Genomic DNA, 17,491 nt, shown 5'->3' on the forward strand with positions numbered 1-17,491 from the left:
ACTGATACTTGCACTATATACTGTAATGTTTTCCTAATAAGGTCAGTAACAATCAAATCCTTCCACTGGGACTTCCAAACATCACTTTCCCAAGGCTGCAATCTTGCACACTTACCTTAGTGTAAGTCCCACTGAAGTCATCCAGAATAGCTGTCATTGATTGACAGGCATGAGGATTGACACACGGATTCACTATTGCATGGTACATTTGAACTCCTTTCACAATAGGGAAGAAAAATACAGAATAAAATACACACACGTCCATTTTTATCACAGAATTATTCACCAAGTTCTGCTGATTAGCAGAGACCTTTTGAAGCTACTTTACAGAGAGTTCTTTACTTTTAACTTGTTTGAAGACTGGATTATGAAGGCTTAGCAGTGATTAGCAATGTTTCTTTGCTCACAGAGGAGGATGCTTTTAATTCTTTCAAATGTTTTGTTAACTAGCTGTTTTTCTTCTACCCAGAATGCTAGTCCACGAATGAAAAGACAGTTGTTTGGCATAAGCTATTAGAGATGTGTCTGAGTACTCTTGCAGGTATGCTAAAGGATTCATAAAGTCCAAGCGAAAATATAAAGTTTTCTCCATAGGCAGGAAAATCTAGTTTTCGTTCTTTAATTTGCAAATTGTTGGCAGCTATGACATTTAGCTATGACATTTATGACACAGGTTGGCGCTGTGGGTTAAACCACAGATCTAGGGCTTGCCGATCAGAAGGTTGGCGGTTCGAATCCCCGCGACGGGGTGAGCTCCCGTTGCTCGGTCCCAGTTCCTGCCAACCTAGCAGTTCTAAAGGACGTCAAAGTGCATGTAGATAAATAGGTACTGCTACAGTGGGAAGGTAAACAGCGTTTCCGTGTGCTGCTCTGGTTCGCCAGAAGTGGCTTTGTCATGCTGACCACAAGACCTGGAAGCTGCACGCCGGCTCCCTCGGCCAATAACGCGAGATGAGCGCTGCAACCCCAGAGTCGGTCATGACTGGACCTGATGGTCAGTCCTTTCCCTTTATGACATTTAGTGGTCTGCTGATTATTTGAACATCTGATTTTGTTCATGCCTGTGGAAACCTCCTCAGTATCATAGATAAGGCAATGTAGATCAGTATGGAAGCCTTACATGGAGTGAAAACAAAAATTATATGTATCAGTCGTCATTAAAATTAACCATTTGTCATTTTCTAAGTCTTTCATCTACTTACCTGGGATTAAGCCCCATTGAACACAATGGGTCATACTTCTGAATAGACACATAAAGGATTGTGCTGTAAGTAGATTGCGCTCAGCTGTCCTGTTTTCTACTGTGTTTCTATGAACAAATGTTAGCTGAAGATTGAAAAAAGATATGTGTGCCATGTAATCATGAGTTATTCACAACTCTTCAAAGCTCACCACGTGGTTGAAAAATATAACCACATGTGATGTTTTACAGCAGTGGTGTCTCTTGATACTTCTACACACTTTGGACAACCAGTCCTACCCCAGCCTCAAAAGTACCAGAGCAATAGCAGCAGCAAGCAGTTTGAATGAAAGGGTATAGACTGGGAAGGAGAGGGTCCACTCCCCAAGACTTAGTCTTGCAGCTTTTTGATGATGCTACCTCAATGCAAGCAAGAATATTGCAGACTCTGTCTGCCCTTTATTAAGACGGGTGAAAGCAGCAGCAAGTCGATGGGCAAGTGTGCTTTTGTCTGTGAAGAGTAGATTTCACCCATCGCCTTGCACTGCAAACATCTCAGATACATCTCAGTGACAACTAGATCCTGCTCACTGAATCAAACCCATCATTCTTGGTGTACAAAACAATAAATATACAGTACCATTATGTTTATTATAAATGTGATAAAAAAGAAAAAGAAGCTTGGCTGGGCACGCCACTACCTTTTGTACTGCAGAAGTAAACAAGGTAAGTGGGATGGAAATATTAAATGAAGAGGAACTTCCGGTCTGTCGCGGCGGAGAGAAGGACGCAGGGACCTCGCGCGCCGATGTCCCTGGCTTCGCGGAGGGGGGGGAGGTCCGCAGAGCGAGCGGATTCCCCGTAAAAACACCGGGTAGAGAGTCCCGGTGACTTATGCGCCCAGCGGCTGCTCCGTTTTTTTGCGGATCCCCCGCTGCCCGAGAGCTCAATAGAGCGATCGAGAGCCGGTGGGGTGGAACCGCGGGAGCCATTTTGGGTTTGATCTTACCTCCGAGAAGTGAAGCTCCGAGTCCCGACCCGGCAAGCGGCAGATTCTTCCGAAATAAATTTGAACTTCCAAAAAAGTAAGTGAAATTGTGATTACGGACTTTAAATTCGTTAATTGGAAAAATAGGAGAGACTTTAAAGAAACGGAAGTCGGTCTCTTCCTAATGGAAAACTGGGAGGCGCTTTAAATAACCTTAAGCTGAACGATAAAGATCTTTTGAGATTGTGGACCCGAGAGAAAGAAGACCTTTTCGAACCCTCTCAACTCCCGAGTCCGGCTCCCCTTGAGGTACAGCATCATTAAGGGGGAGAGCGCTTTGACAGCTGTCAAAAAGCTGTCAAGCTGTCAAAAGATTGAGTGGACTGATTGTACTGTTAAAATCGGAAAAAACTGGATGAAAATGTGCTAGAATTATTTAATTTTGGACTTAAGATTGGAGTTGTGATTGAGTTTAAAAGACAAAGGAAAAGACCAGCCAAAATGGAGTCGACCGTCTGAGAGAGGAATTTTCCAGTACTTCTTTGTTCTCCACCTCCTGTTTGTCTGCGGTCAGAAGAAATATGAAAACAAAGTACTCTCGAGCCTTCCAGGAGGCTGTGCTGAACTATCTGCAAATATGGGAGGATATTTACAAGGAACGGCAGCATCCCAATCCACCAGCAGACGAAGATGAAGTCCAAGCCCAGGACATAGAGGAAAATTTGACTTTAGAGATTGTGGAGATTGAATCTGGATGCCAGGAAGAACAACTGGATCAAAATTTTAAAGAGGACTTGGACTTTAAAAAACATGTTTGGGATGAAGCAAAGTATGGACATCAAAAGGAAGAAAACCAAGCAGATCAAGACACTGAGAAGCAAAGGAATCTGAGGATTGATGGACTTGAAGATCCTGGAGGGGGTGAAATGTGGGATGATGTTAAGGAGGAATGGAAAAGACAGGGGCAGGGGGGGACAAGGGCCTGGAGATGGACATGGGAAAGAATGGGTGTGGGGTGAATATTTTAGTTAAAAGACTTTGTTTTTGGTATTGAAAGACGGTTTTTCGAAATTTTGGCTTGTTTAATGGAAATGCTGATCCAATTGGGGGAAAAGACTTAGGGAGAGGAGATGGAGCTCAATAATGAATGGAAAAAGTTGTGCTTTCTGGAGGGAATTATAAGAGCAGCTTAGGAAAGAATCTAAGTGAATGTAAATTTGTGTAAGATAAGTTAGATTTAGGCAGAAAGCTGTCTACTCTTCTTTCCTTACTCTGAGATACTCAGTGGCAGGGGGTGCTCGGAGGGGTAAGGAGGGGATATAATGGAACCTTGGAAATGCTGTGCCTCACGGATTTCCCTTGTGGCAGGAGGGGGTCTGTGGGAGGGCAGCATGGAAAAGGAGGAGGGTTGAGTTAATATTATAAGAAAAGGATTTTAATCTGAAATAGAAACCCGCCATCAATTTTAGATTTTGTTTTAAAGAAAACCAAGAGGAAGACCATCGAGGAAGTCACAAGTATAAGGTTAAGGTAATAAGAATTGGGGAGTTAAAACTCTCCCCTATTATGTTTGTATTTTGTTTGTATTGTGTTAAGATATACTTATGAAAGAGTTGGGGGAATCCAATCCTCAGAACTCCTCCACTCCTGTCCTCTCAGTGGCAGGGGGGGGAAGAGGGGGGAGGGGGGAGGCTAAACCCAGCTCACAATGGACCCCTTTGTTGCTCAAAGCACACTGGTTTCACTGGTGGCAGAGGTGAACCAGTGGGTGGAGGGAGAACGAAGGGACAGTATTATATTGTATGTTTGTGTAGTTGTTTAGTTTTGTTTGTAAAATCAATAAAAATCATTTTTTAAAAAATGAAATATTAAATGAAGAAAAATGGCAGGTAGATGTTGAAGAACATTCAACGAGAAAATCCAGGCACATGAGAGCTATTCTGGTGAGATGCTTAGAGTGTCAGAGATGGACTGAGGAAGCTACGTTCGAAGTGTTACTTAGCCATGACCTTCAGCAGGTCATTATCCCTAACCCCAACCTGTATCACAGGGCTGTCGTGAGAGTAAATTGGAATAAACCCCACATGTCCTCCCCTTTTGTCCTTGTAAGACAGGTGTGTAAATCTTGGGACAGAGTAGCTGCTTTGAAATTTTGCAAGTCATAGCAAAGTGTATCAAATAAATTGAATAACTCTTGTTTTCTGGGATTGTTATTTTTTTTTAGTGTAGTAAATGAATAGGCATTCCAAACTCCGACTCAGTGTTACTGCAATGAAGTTGAATGACAGACATTAGTGAGTGGCAAGAACAAGTCCAAACAGATGTCAGTTTAACTCTCACATGTGCCATTTAGCTTTCATTTGTGCTGATGTACTTAATTCAACCTTTACACCCTGATCCTATGTTCATTAGGTAAGGGCGAGTCAAAATATTTAAGCTGAATGCTTCCATCACCCCATAATGAGTAATTAGAGGTTGCTGTCTCTTGCCACCTCCCTGAGGTGCATGAGACAATAAGGGGGAGTAATTCGTGGTGGCATAGCACTGTTAGCAGTTTCACACATTCAGACTATTAGCTACAGTTTCCACATGACTAATACCATGTTTAAATTCACTTGTAAGCCCTACTGATATAATGGTAGAGTTGAAAGGGACATTGAGGGTCATCTATTCCAATCCCCTGTAATGCAGGAATCTCAACTAGATCATATATGGCAGATGACCATCCAACCTCTGCTTAAAAACCTCCAAGGAAGGAGAGTCCACAACCCTCTGAGGGAGACCATTCCATTGTTGAACAGCTCTTTCCACCAGAAAGTTCTTCCTGATGTTTAGTTGGAATTTTCTTTCTTGCAACTAGACGGCAGAGGAGAACTTTTTTTTTAGTGGACTGGAAAAAACATATGAGGATACTAAAGTTGATGCCACAATTTGGTTCCATATGGTACATTTTGTTATTAGTAACTAGCTGGTGGCTTGTTAACTTTGAAAGATGTAAAAAGAAAGGGCTGGAGGCTCGTGCCTGGTGACTTCAGCCATTATGGATCAAGCCAACCCCTCTCTTGTGGATTACGTTCCTTCACACATTTAACATGTGACAAAACGTTGAGGAGCTGGCCTTAATATATAGAGAAAAGCATTGATCTGGCTAGTTTCAGTAATCTGAAACAGTGCTGTGCATTAAATCTGCCATGCATAATTCCATATGCCTCAATATAAATAAGATAAACAAGATTTTAAATATAAATAGTTGATCAATCTTAAAAAAATAATATTAAAAAAAGATTTATCCCCAACAAATAAACTTTGGCGTGACTCATAGAGTTCTGTTGTTTAAAGTCCGAGAATGCAAATTGAAGAGTCCTTTAATTAACTTGAAAGTGGTAGTTTGGGCTCTGATATTTGTGAGCAGTGGTACTGCAAGCCCTGGAATCCCTCAACCTACTCCTCCTTTCCTTGTCTGCTGTCTCTCATGCACCATATTTTAGTCCCAGTTAATCGTTACATTTCCCAAACTCAACTCTCCCTTGGCCCATCTTATGCCTCTCAGCCAGCCCTACCCACTTCAGTCTCAGATGGGCCCAAGGGACCTTTGCAAACAAGGCCTAAATATTTATATTTAAAGCTAAATTGAAGGCCTGTTTAAAAGGCAGGATTTGTTTGTTGCAATAAAACTTGTGTGTCTGCTGTGTACATATTTTTCCTAGGGTGTTCCTTTCAGTCTGCAGGAGCTGAAGTTGGATTCTAATATAATGTTGGTAGTGCAGTATGAAGGACAGAGGAGGTAACAGAGAAGGCAACTTGCTAATGCAAAAGCAGTGTACTGAAAGTCACTTTTATTTCTTATTTATAATCTACATGCACACTCTGGATAATAGATGACAACGCTCATTCAGTACTTTAACTTCAAAGCAGAGAGAAGGCATGGATGACAGAGCTGGGAGCTGGAACACAAAGGTACTAACAACAAGAGGGAAAATGCCTGTTTACTGGATTGCATTTGTTAGCACGCTGTCTTCAGATATTGTTCCCCCAGGAATAGCGAGAATACGTGCTGCAAGAACAATGATTTAACATCTGAAAATGGTACTTAAAGAGTTTTCTGTCTGGTAGTAATGTGATGAAGGCTTCTGAATGGAACCTGGGGACTTCATTTCTTCTGTTTATCTATATGTCTCTCTGGTTTTAGTCAGCGGTAATTGCATATTTAACCCCTTAAATGGATATAACCCTCTCAGCACCGACCGTTCCCTCCCCCCCTTTTTGGTATCGCATCAGCTTACATTACGGAACAGCTGTGCTGTTTGAATTCCCTGCCAAAACAGAAAAAACCTTTTGAGAAGTCAAAAGAATTTGGAAAAGTTCTTTCCAGGTCTCTTATCTATTCATTTGGACTGGTGGGGTGGGGCACATTTGACTGTGGCCAATAGGAGTTATGAAAATTGTTTCAGTGATATTCAATAGAGCTGGGCATCTTATAGAAAGGACAGAGTTCCAATAAAGAAATAAGTTGTAAATGTGTGCTCTAAAATCAACAATATAAATTTGCTGCTTATCTCAGCAGTATGGCTTTTTGGAGCTTTCTCAATTAGGACTTGTTCTGGGGCGCTTGTTTAATAGCTTATGTGAAACAAATATTAGCATAATTTGTTTAATTATATCAAAACCCTGAATTCCTCCATGATGGGGAGGGGGGGGGGAAGTGTTCTTATGCAAAGAGTATATTTGCAATGAAAATTCCATTCAGTTGGAATTAAAGGCGCTCTGAGAAAGCCATGAGATGGTAGCCAAGCTACTATAACAGTTTATTCTCATGGTATTTAAATTGACACCAGTGGGTATTTTTTTAATTAGTGCCTCTTTTAAATGTGCACTTGTCTATATCAGTCATTTTGGCAAATGTGACTCGTTCAAACAGTAGTAGTTGCTGTAGAAGAGGCCAGCACAGCCTGCAGGAATCAAAAGTTTCTGCAAGCTGTTGTCGACATGACCACATCTCATTAACTTAAAAAATGGAGATTATTTGCCTGAAAGCTTGATTTGACTAACAGTAATCAAATATTAGGCTCAACAGAGAAAGGAGAGGTGGGGGGATGGGGAGAAGAGAAGCGAAGAGAAGCTTCGCTGTTGTGATCTGTATCATTAAGCGTTTGTGGTTTGTTTTAAATAGCTGTATAAGATTTCTGTTTTGACAAACATAACAGTGGAAGGGGTAGAAAAGAGTAACAAATAGACATATGGCTTTGAAAATAATCTCAGGTTGGTTTTATTTTACATTCTGACATGTTAACTATGAAGTTTGCCAGAAAGGAATATGATTTCGCTGTGGTTTCTTCCATTAAGTAGACAGAATTAATTAGCCTACGTAGTTTCCCTATGAATGATTAAAGTTTAAGTACTGGAAATCAGTTGTCTCACACTTATCTTTCTCCTTTTTTCATCTGCTAAATAGGCATGAACCTCAAATTTATACCCTAGGTTCATTTTATTGTTTTAACTAAATATGATGAAGTAGGTTGTAAAATTGTGCATAAAATCAGCCAAAATAGAAAGCTGCCTTTCTTATCTCACACATTTGTTAAATAGCTTGTTAGTTCAATTAAGTATCTAGGAGCTAAATCTCTTTTGGGCAATAATTAAGGTATTTCAACTGCATTTAATTCCATAAGAATAGTATATTACGGCTTTGGGGATTTCACATTAAACAGGAAGCGATGGTATATCTTAGTGTAAACTGTGGCGTGCATCATTTAAGGGGGGCAGTTAAACAAAAGAAGATAAAGTCTTGTGTGTGTGTTGTGTTTTATGTCTCTGAACTGAGAACATGTGCTGCATTTTAGTAAAGGAACATGAGCCTTGAATGTAAGTAACTGGTTTTTGCATTAGGTACTCCCTGGAGGTAGCAGAAAAATATCATGTCCCTGCATGAAATGCGAATGTGAAATCTACCAGAAAGAAATATTTATGACCATTTTATGCTTGATTAGACTTGGATGACATCTGTTAGAAGACAGGGACTGGACAAAGAGAGAGGCGCTTGAGGGCAAATGTTAACAGAGTTGTTTAGATGATGCTGGGGCAGAAGCGTCCATTTACTGCCAGGCAAAACATAGGAATTGTGTTAGCAAAGAGCGCAGCTGACAAGAATTCACTCTGATGGAGATACTCTATGCTGCTCAACTAAAATAGCAAAATGCAGCTGTTGATACTCGCCATGCTGCCACAATTTATTGCCAGGTATCTCACTAAGCACAGATACCATAACTTTACAGAGGCAGATATGTTAACACAGTTACACCAACGGCAGTCCGCCATATTATGATTATTTTTATTTATTTTTTAAAAAGATAACACAGACCCATTTTATCGAGTGGTGGGTTTTAACCGGGCACACCACAGATGGCCAAAGGAGCAATTTGAAGTGTTTCTCCTTTTTTGAAATTCTATTTGAAACACACAGCACTGAAATTTCTAGTCTAATTGTTCCCATTCCATTACTTTTTGCAAAAAAACAAAACAAAAAACCTCACACTTTTGCTCCCTAACCTGCGACCTTACTGTTTTTTTGTGAATGGGACCAGTCCCTTGGGCTGGATTTCACTTTTCGTTTGAAATCGAGGGGCCAGGATCTGACCTCATGTATACTGATGTAAAACCAGGGTTTTGTCACCAAAGTGGCTACTGGCGTTATGCCAGAGAAAGCAGATTGAAACTGGACCCAGTTGTTGAATATTTTTAACTGGTCTGTGTGCAGGACGCTGAAATTACTGAATACATATGCAGCTGTTAACCGTTGTGTGTTTAAGAACAAAGCGTGTAAACCCTGCTTGCTTAAAGTTCTGTCTTGTGGAGGAGAGGTATGGACTCTCTCTCTCATATTCTGGTTTCCTTCCCAGCTTCTTTTCCTGTAAAAAAAACCCCTGCTCTGTCTGGAATGCTTATGGGAAATGTGATTTTGTTTTTGTTTGCAGCAGCTCCGTTGTTTTGATTTTGTCTGTGCTGTATGGAAAACAGTACGTCACTTGGAGTGGGTGTTTTGTCTATTGGCCATTTGGCTATTGCACATACATTTCTCATACTTATCACATGATGACAAGGGAACTCAAATGGCATCGTTTTTCCAGTTGGATTTGGCTTTTGAGTTTAATAATAGTGAAAGGAAAACAAACGTTAATAGATGTAGCTGTTTTTATATTGCTCCCTTGCTGATAGACTACTCTGGGGCTTCCCCCTCCCCAGCCACAGCTAAGGGGCTATTTAGACAAAGGTCAGATGAAAACATATATCACTCTCCCTAATAAACTGATATGGATGATGTCACACGTTTTGCATATAGTAGTGAAAAATGGTAACTTAAGTAGGAAAACCCATAAAAAGGCAATAAACAATTTTAATATCATTAGTATGATTAGTTTATGGGACTTTTACCTGGGCTTTTAGGCTGTAGGTAGCATAAGCTGCCTTAATAAATGTCCTTTAATTAAAAATGATTTAAAATAAATTTCTGAGTTGAAAACATAATACAGTATCCCCCAAGCTTTACTTAAAACTGATGACTGCAAAGATTTAAATGTAGGCTGTATTAATTCAGGCTAAGGTTTTTATCTTATTTTTTTAAACCATGGTTTGGGGGGGGTTCCTGTTTGAATCTATAGAATTCCACCAAGACTAGATAATTTTATATGTAGTACAGAACAGGAAAGTATTATTAATTTTTCAATTTCTTTCTGTAGATATCTAATAATTGTACCCCTGGACTGCCAACGGCTCCCATTAAAGATTTAAAAAGCAAAAGAAAGGTGGATTCAAAAAGATGGTATTTTGGATTAAATAATGTAAAATAACTGCAGGGCAGTAGAAAGCTATTGGCAAAATAAAATCCTGGTGTACATTTTTTTGCTTGAAATGCACTTAAATACTGACACAGTTGCATGCATCTTGTCACAACCAGGTGGCAGCTTGTTGTGGGGGTGGGGAGTGGGTCCTGTGTGACTATTTTCTCAGAGTTATAAGGTAAAATGTATTTTTGCCCTCCAGACAATTTTTTATAATAAGGGTGTGGTATGCCATAAATGTGCAACAGTTTGCAAATGTAGTACATGCACTCATCACAGAAATATATTATTAATTGGTGGAAGATAAATGCCAGGATTTCCCTTTTTAATATATGTTATTTCCTGAGAGGTCTTATTTTTTGGTTTTGTGAAAAAAAGAAGACACATACAGATACAGCAGACGTTTAGTTTTTAAAATAAACCTTTTTTTAGAAAAATGATGCTTTTCAGCACGCTCACACAACAAATGCATCCAAGGCAGTTGGAACGGCCCAGCTGCACCCCTCCTTTCTTTCTCTGCACTGTCTTTATCACTTTGCTCAGTTCCACATAATAACATCTTCATCTGAGATTGCTGTGGCACAGGGGAACTGCATTTGTTGATCAAATTTGGCTGGATAACACTGTGATCTCGTATCCTGAAGTGCGGAGATGTGCCTGGAATATGCAAGCACAAAGCTGGCCTCTTGATTGATTGATTCTGCCTGTCACAGAACAAGATAACTGGATCAGTAAATACCCTGTGCACTTCAACTTCATCTACACAATCAAAAGTGAGGGCAACGTGGGGCTCAAAAACACACTAAAGCATGATGGGGGAATATATGCATTTGTCAATGATAGCCAGAAACTTAGCAATGATGGAGGGAACAGAAATTCATTGTGTGTGTTCATACATGAGCAACAGTGGACATTATACTAATTCCTGAATAGCTGCCAGAGGTCTGATCAGTTCCTTCTTTCCTCCCTCTTCCTTCCCAACCCCCAGCCGCTACTAGTGTTACTCTGTTGGGATCACGGTTTAAGCTGAATGCATTTCTCTCAGTGTAAAACTTGAATTAGTGCCACAGTGATGAAATAGGCTCTGGGGTTATTTTGTGCCTTCTGTAGCTGTTGCGTGCTTTTGATCAGCAAAAGTTACAGTGCTGGAGACTTTTTTTATGTGGGATGTTTTGGCTGACTAGCAATATTAAAATTGTGTTTTTAACCTTTTAAGGATGTGATACTTAAGGTTGCATTTCCCGCCCCATGTGTCCATAAAACATTTTCACAAAACCTACCTGCTGTGCAGTCTGGCACACAAATGCTTTGTTCTGTCCCAGATGAATTGGGCCTGGTGTTGGGTGGGTAGGATGAGTGGTGCTTAGGTCTTCAGTGGTTCACTGGAATGAAGGGATTATAGCTCCATATCAAGAAAGCCTAGTGCAGTATCTGAGGAAGGTCAAGTTTTACTAAAAGACAAAAACCTAAAAGACATGACTTCCACAGAGACCTGCTACTAGAAGGCTCAAACCAGGGTATCATGCAACAGGGTCAATACCCCTTTTTGTGATTCAGAGCACGGAGTGCTTAGGACCTGATCCCTGCTGCTCTGCAGAGGTGTTCTGGAAGGTGTCCAGCCCAGCTGGATCAGATAGTCAGGAACCTTGCTGGATTCGGATCATTCCAGCCTCAGGCTTAGTTCCACACTCTAAGCAGCTTACCAGCCAGAATAGTTGCTCTACAGACTCATTATGCTTTGTCTCGCCCCATTATTGCTTCCCCATTCCCCCCATAGTTGTAATTTTCATAGAATTGAAAAGGACCCCAAGGGTCATCCAGTCCAACCTCCTGCAATGCAGCAATCTCAAAACATCAATGACAAATGGCTAACCAACATTGCTTAAAAACCTCCAAGGAAGGAGAGTCCACAACTTTCCAAGGGAGACTGTTGCGCTGTCGAACAGCTCTTACTGTCAAAAAGTTCTTCTTGATGTTTAGTTGGGTTCTCCTTTCTTGTGACTTTAAGCCATTTGTTCGAGTCCAATGCTCTAGAGTAGGAGAAAACAAGCTTGCTCTATCTTCCATATGACAGCCCTTAAGATATTTGTAGATGGCTATCATATCTCCTCTGTCTCCTCTTTTCCAGGCACAACATACCTAGTTCCTTTGTCCATTCCTCATAACGTTTGGTTTCCAGACCCTTGATCTTCTATCTGGGTTGCCTTCCTCTGTGCACATTCCAGCTTGTCAATATTCCTCTTAAATTGTGGCACCAGAACTGGACACAATCTTCCAAGTGTAATCTGACCAAGGCAGAACAGAGTGGGGCTATTACTTCCCTTGATCTGGACACTATACTTCCATTGATGCAGGCTAGAATAGTATTAGCTTCTTTTGATGCTGCATCACATTGTTGGCTCATGTTAAGGTTGTGGTCTACTAAGATCCCTAGACCCTTTTCACCTGTAGTGCTGGCAAGCCTGGTAGCCCCCATCTTGTATTTGTGTAGCTGGTTCTTCCTGCATGTGTAGAACCTGACATTTTGACCCTATTGAAATTCATTTTGTTTGTTTGGGATTTTTTCCAGGATGATGAGGAACTATTAATAAGCACTCTTTGGGTTTGGTCAGCCAACCAGCTACAAATCCACTTAACACTTACTTCATCCAGTTCACAGGTTACCGACATCTCTGCAAGAATATCTTGGTTGAGTTTGTCAAAAGCCTTGCTGAAATCAAGATATACTACATTCACAGCATTTTTGAAGTGAACCAGTTTCCTTTCTGTACTGAACTGTCTCTCTGATTTTTGAGAGACGTCTCTGGAACTTGGCTCATGCTATCCTAGACTGGGCCACTCACACCTTGCCCAGCTGTGCCTTAGACCAGTGATGGTGAACCTGTGGTCCTCAAGTTGTTGTGGCACTATACCTCTCATCATTCCTTGGACTAACAGAAGTTGTAATGCAGCAACAACTTGAGGGCTACAGGTTCTGTACCTGTCTCTTAAATGAACAATCAGTACACCTTTTGGATCTGCATAGAGCAAACAGCTCATTCTCATTCCCTATCTGCCCATATTGTAGACATTATTAATTGCATGTTCAACATGGGTTAGGTATTTCATTTTTAGCTGTTTCCTGGGGTGAAGGTGCCCCAGGAAAACCAAGGTGACTTTCCCAGCACATTGCCCATAATAAAGTATTTGTGAGGGCTCTAGGCCTCATCTGGGCCCAGTCGGGGTGCCAACTTGTAACTGGCACAGGGATCAGGCCTGAATGTCATACCACCTGACATTCTGCTGCGGCTGCCATGAGTGACTGGCCTGCAGAATTGCCCAACAAAGGCCCACCAATTTGGGGAGGTGATTTCCCTTAGACTCTGTTAGGTATCAACCATCAGATTCTGAGACAAATGGCCAAACCCAGGTTTTGAAAGCACAAAACCTGGCTGTTTTTAGGTCTGTTTCATGCCTGAAGGGAAACATTGGTTCCTAGTTAGGCAGAAAGCAGAGATAAAGAGAAACTTGGTGGTGTTTTGAGTAGCAATATTGAATATTGATTTTGGATAATACATTTAGAAATACACAGTTTTAGTATGTGCTGATGTAGTGATGACTTATTTTACAGAGCAATATTAAAAATTAGTTTGTAATCTTTTAGAAGTTTAAACTGTGATAAGAATAGTGACAAAAAGTTTTAAGTATTATAAGGTAATAAGGCTTGTTGTAAAGTATGCCCAGTATAAAAAATGGCTATATTAGAAGTGTCTGTTCACCACTGCTTGACTTTATGTACCCTGGTGTAAGCTATTATTGAGTTTGGAGGGGATATGGTATATTGGAAAATCAACATTAAATATTGCTTCTAAAGAACTGAAATGATTGCTCTATTTCTTTTAATAGCCTATTTCAGTATAATTAAAATAATCTTAGTTTGAAAGTTGGTGTCATGCCTAGAAGGATCCAGTGAGCTTCATGACTGAGTTGTGAATTAAAATGGAGTCTTCTATGCCAAGCACAACATACTGTCCATTGTACCATATAGTCCTTCTTGTCCTTGGGCAGAACTGTGATGGAAATGAGGTTTATACAGGTTTGGGACCTGCCACTGGAAATTTTACCAGCCTGAGTAAGACCTAACCATTAATTTATGTACTTTCTTGCCTGCTTACACACTGTCTTTGGCAGAGTTGTTTTATTCCTGGGGAAAGCAGTCCAGAAGTTAAGAGAGACACTGAGAGACTTTGTTTGTTTAGTTTTATTTATGCTAACATAATTGGCTTTTGGCAGTGCAAAGCAGCGCTGTAGGTAGGCCTTTGGTTTTTATAAAATATTCTTCAGCCGAAACCTTATAAAAGCAGGCAAAACATTTGCCTGATTAAAATGCATTGAGGAAGGAAGATGTCTCTTTAGCAACTAAAGATCCAATCCCACAGTCTTCATGACATTCCCACGGGCCTGTGTATACTGCGGTTGCAACCTTTGCCGAAGAATGATTTCATTTTGTGGGCTATTTGGAGCCTGTTGTATGGGACTTTTCCGAAGAGCAACTGTAATTTAATTTTCATGGAATTTTTAGTGCCTAACAACTCATTCCTATGATGCCTACTCAGACGTAACTCCAACTGATTTCATTGGGGGCTTACTCCCAGGTAAATGCAGCTTCATTCTCTCTCATCCCTAGATCTACTCTGGCATATGGGTCTTGAAAGTAGCACCTATAAATTTTGTAGTCAGTGAAAATGCTTCAGAATAGTGATTTGAGGGTTGCTGTGTTAAATAAAACCATTTGTGAGGGGGAAAGCTGCTAGACCACCTGCTTGCTCACAAGTGGGCCAACCTACCAGACAGACTGCAGTTGTGTAAGGATGGGGCTGATGAGAGGTTGCAAACTTCCAGCCTCCTCTGTTGGCTTATAAGCCTCTGAGAGAGTCAGGAAAATGGGGAAGGAGGCAGAGACTGTGTTGTTTTATTTCCCCTGTGACATCAGGGAATGATGGGAAGACAGTGAAGGGGAGCTAGGAGTCCAGGAGCAGCTGCTGTAAGTCTAAGGAGCATGGGACTCTGGAAACGATGACACTTGCGTAAATTTGTTCTATATTACTCTAATGGCATTGTTTGATCACTGTGATGGAAAAGTGTTGTGCAGAAATACATACAGTCATACCTCGGTTTAAGTACGCTTCAGTTTGAGTACTTTAAGTACTCTGCGGACCCGTCTGGAACGGATTAATCCACTTTCCATTACTTTCAATGGGAAAGTTCACTTCAGGTTAAGTACGCTTCAGGTTAAGTACTCCGCAGACTGTCTGGAATGGATTAATCCACTTTCCATTACTTTCAATGGGAAAGTTCGCTTCAGGTTAAGTACGCTTCAGTTTAAGTACAGACTTCCGGAACCAATTGTGTACTTAAACCGAGGTACCACTGTATTTTTAGTTTAACACTGTGAAATTATTTTCCACTTATATATAGAAATTTAAATAAATGCTTCTTACTTCCACAAAAACCCTATTCATGAGTTATCTGAAAGTGTAGAGTTAACACATTGGGGTGGGGAAGGCAGCAGAGATGAACATGCTACTTCTGTCTCCCCCCACCCACCCACCCTGCATTGTTTCCATTGCATTTGTTGGGGACCGTGTGGGAAGACTTCTGAACTCATGGATGTGCCTTACACATTTTAGAATCCTGGAAAAGCAGGATTCAATAATATGCAGGGAGTACTACAGAAGGTTCCCAGCCTCACAGCCGCAAGACAATTGTGTTCTGTTTTGAGCAATCACCTCAGCAGTTCAGAGGTGAGGCAAGGCATCAGTGCTACCCTGGACAGCTCCATGCAGGGCTCATGCTGGAGAATCCCTTAGAGTAGAGCTCAAATGTTGTTTCAGCGGTAGTCATCTTCAGGCACAGCCTTTGAATAACAGAATTGTAGAGTTGGAAGGTACCTCAAGGGTCACCTAGTCCAACCCTTGTACAGGAACTGCAGTTCTATCTCGGTTGCTAGGTCTGCCTTCAGTGAGAAGAGCTATAGAGCAAGCTGTTGTCAGATTTCTGATGAAAAACCATGTAGGTGTTGAAAAGTTTAGGAGACCGCATCCTGCAGGTCAAAACCCATGAGTCTCCCAGCACCACCTTCTACCCAAAAGGAATGACTTAGAGCCACCACAAAATGGTTGCCCTATCCCAGCAAGGTGGTCCAGACGGAGAGGAACAGACAAAAGACACACTCTCCTGTCTAGCTCCTGACAGAGCAGGGGTGGGGAATGTCCATTCTTTAGGCCACATCTGGCCCATTAGTCATCCCCATTAGTCCTTCATGGTTCATTGCGGCAAAATATCCATTAAAATTATCAAGATCCTATCTGCATTTAGTTATCAGAAAGAAAACCATCACAGGGCAACTTCTACTGTTCCATCCTATGCATTTGAGAGGAACTACACCCGTGCAAATTTTCAGTGTGCAACACCTTACATGGTGATCAGGAACTTTGGAAGAAAGTGTAGAGTGTGCATGTTTCTGATACATTAAAATATGCAGTGGTTTTTCATTGCTGATGACATGTGGTTGGTGGGTTACACCTAAACTTTTGAAGGCTTTGTCATATTAACAATTTTCGAATGTATTTTGGTTTTTTTCCTTCCTCACATTTTTTAGTAACATAGCTGGTAAGATGAGAATCCTATTCCCTGATCTGTGCTCTGAGAAGGGGGTTAGGCTCTACCATTGGTGGTGCGGTGCCTGCTAAAGGTGCAGACGTTTGAAGAGGTATTGCTGGTAGTGTTCCCACTAGCAGAAGTTGGTGCAAGACCCCCCACCCCCCAAACCAGGCATTTCAGGGGCAGAGCAAGACTGGCTGAGGTTGTGTAGCAAAAAAAAGGGAAGACAAAGCCGCCACCAGGTTCCACACTGCTAGGAACTGAGAGCAGTTTGCATGTGGTGGTGGTTCCATTGTCCCAATCAGCCCTGGGACCAGGTGATTTGGGGTTACTATTGCTGTGACAGTTATCAAGATCACCTTTTTAAGTACTGCTGCTGTAGACTGGAAACAGCTTGAAGGTTAGGCAAAGTTAAGACTTTTAATGATCATTCTGCACCCTTCCACTCTGGGATTTGTTTTCCTTGGCTAGAAGTTCTTGAGAAGAGTGACATATTTATGTACATAGCTAGTATTTAGTTTTGAATTCTACACATGTGAATGATGACTGAATCAGAATTCATTTATTTTTTCCCCTATTCCTCTGTAGCTCTTTGAAATGTGAGGTTACATATTGCAGACAAGTCTCAACATATCCACCCTGTGCTTGACCACCAGAATTAATAACTAGCCACATTCCTTGATGATTCTGTAGGGATTGGAAGCTAGGCAGCAGAGTTTGCTATGCAAGAGAGTTAATAAAAAATTTCATTGCTGGAGGAAAGCTTATATACAGTAGTCTGTTTGTCCTGTATTTCAACCACCTGAGTCAGAGCCAAAAAACCAATTGTCTACTCCATATTTCAAA

At 41.1% G+C, this 17,491-nt stretch overlaps 1 protein-coding gene across 37 annotated transcripts in view; it reads left to right on the top strand.

Moving 5' to 3' along the window:
- The window catches only part of FOXP1 (forkhead box P1), a 544,444-nt gene that overhangs the window by 323,857 nt on the left and 203,096 nt on the right, over positions 1-17,491 (top strand). For 3 of the 37 annotated variants that reach the window (XM_088662410.1, XM_088662411.1, XM_035106659.3), the window contains one exon: positions 6,047-6,125. The exons of the other annotated variants lie outside the window; for them this stretch is intronic. In XM_088662410.1, the coding sequence (XP_088518536.1) occupies positions 6,093-6,125 (33 nt within the window). In that variant the 5' untranslated portion in view covers positions 6,047-6,092. The remainder of the gene's footprint in view (positions 1-6,046; positions 6,126-17,491) is intronic. 37 annotated transcript variants of the gene reach the window in all.

The sequence above is a fragment of the Zootoca vivipara genome, chromosome 2 (assembly GCF_965207765.1).
Source record: "Zootoca vivipara chromosome 2, rZooViv2.hap1.1, whole genome shotgun sequence".
Taxonomy (NCBI): Eukaryota; Metazoa; Chordata; class Lepidosauria; order Squamata; family Lacertidae; genus Zootoca; species Zootoca vivipara.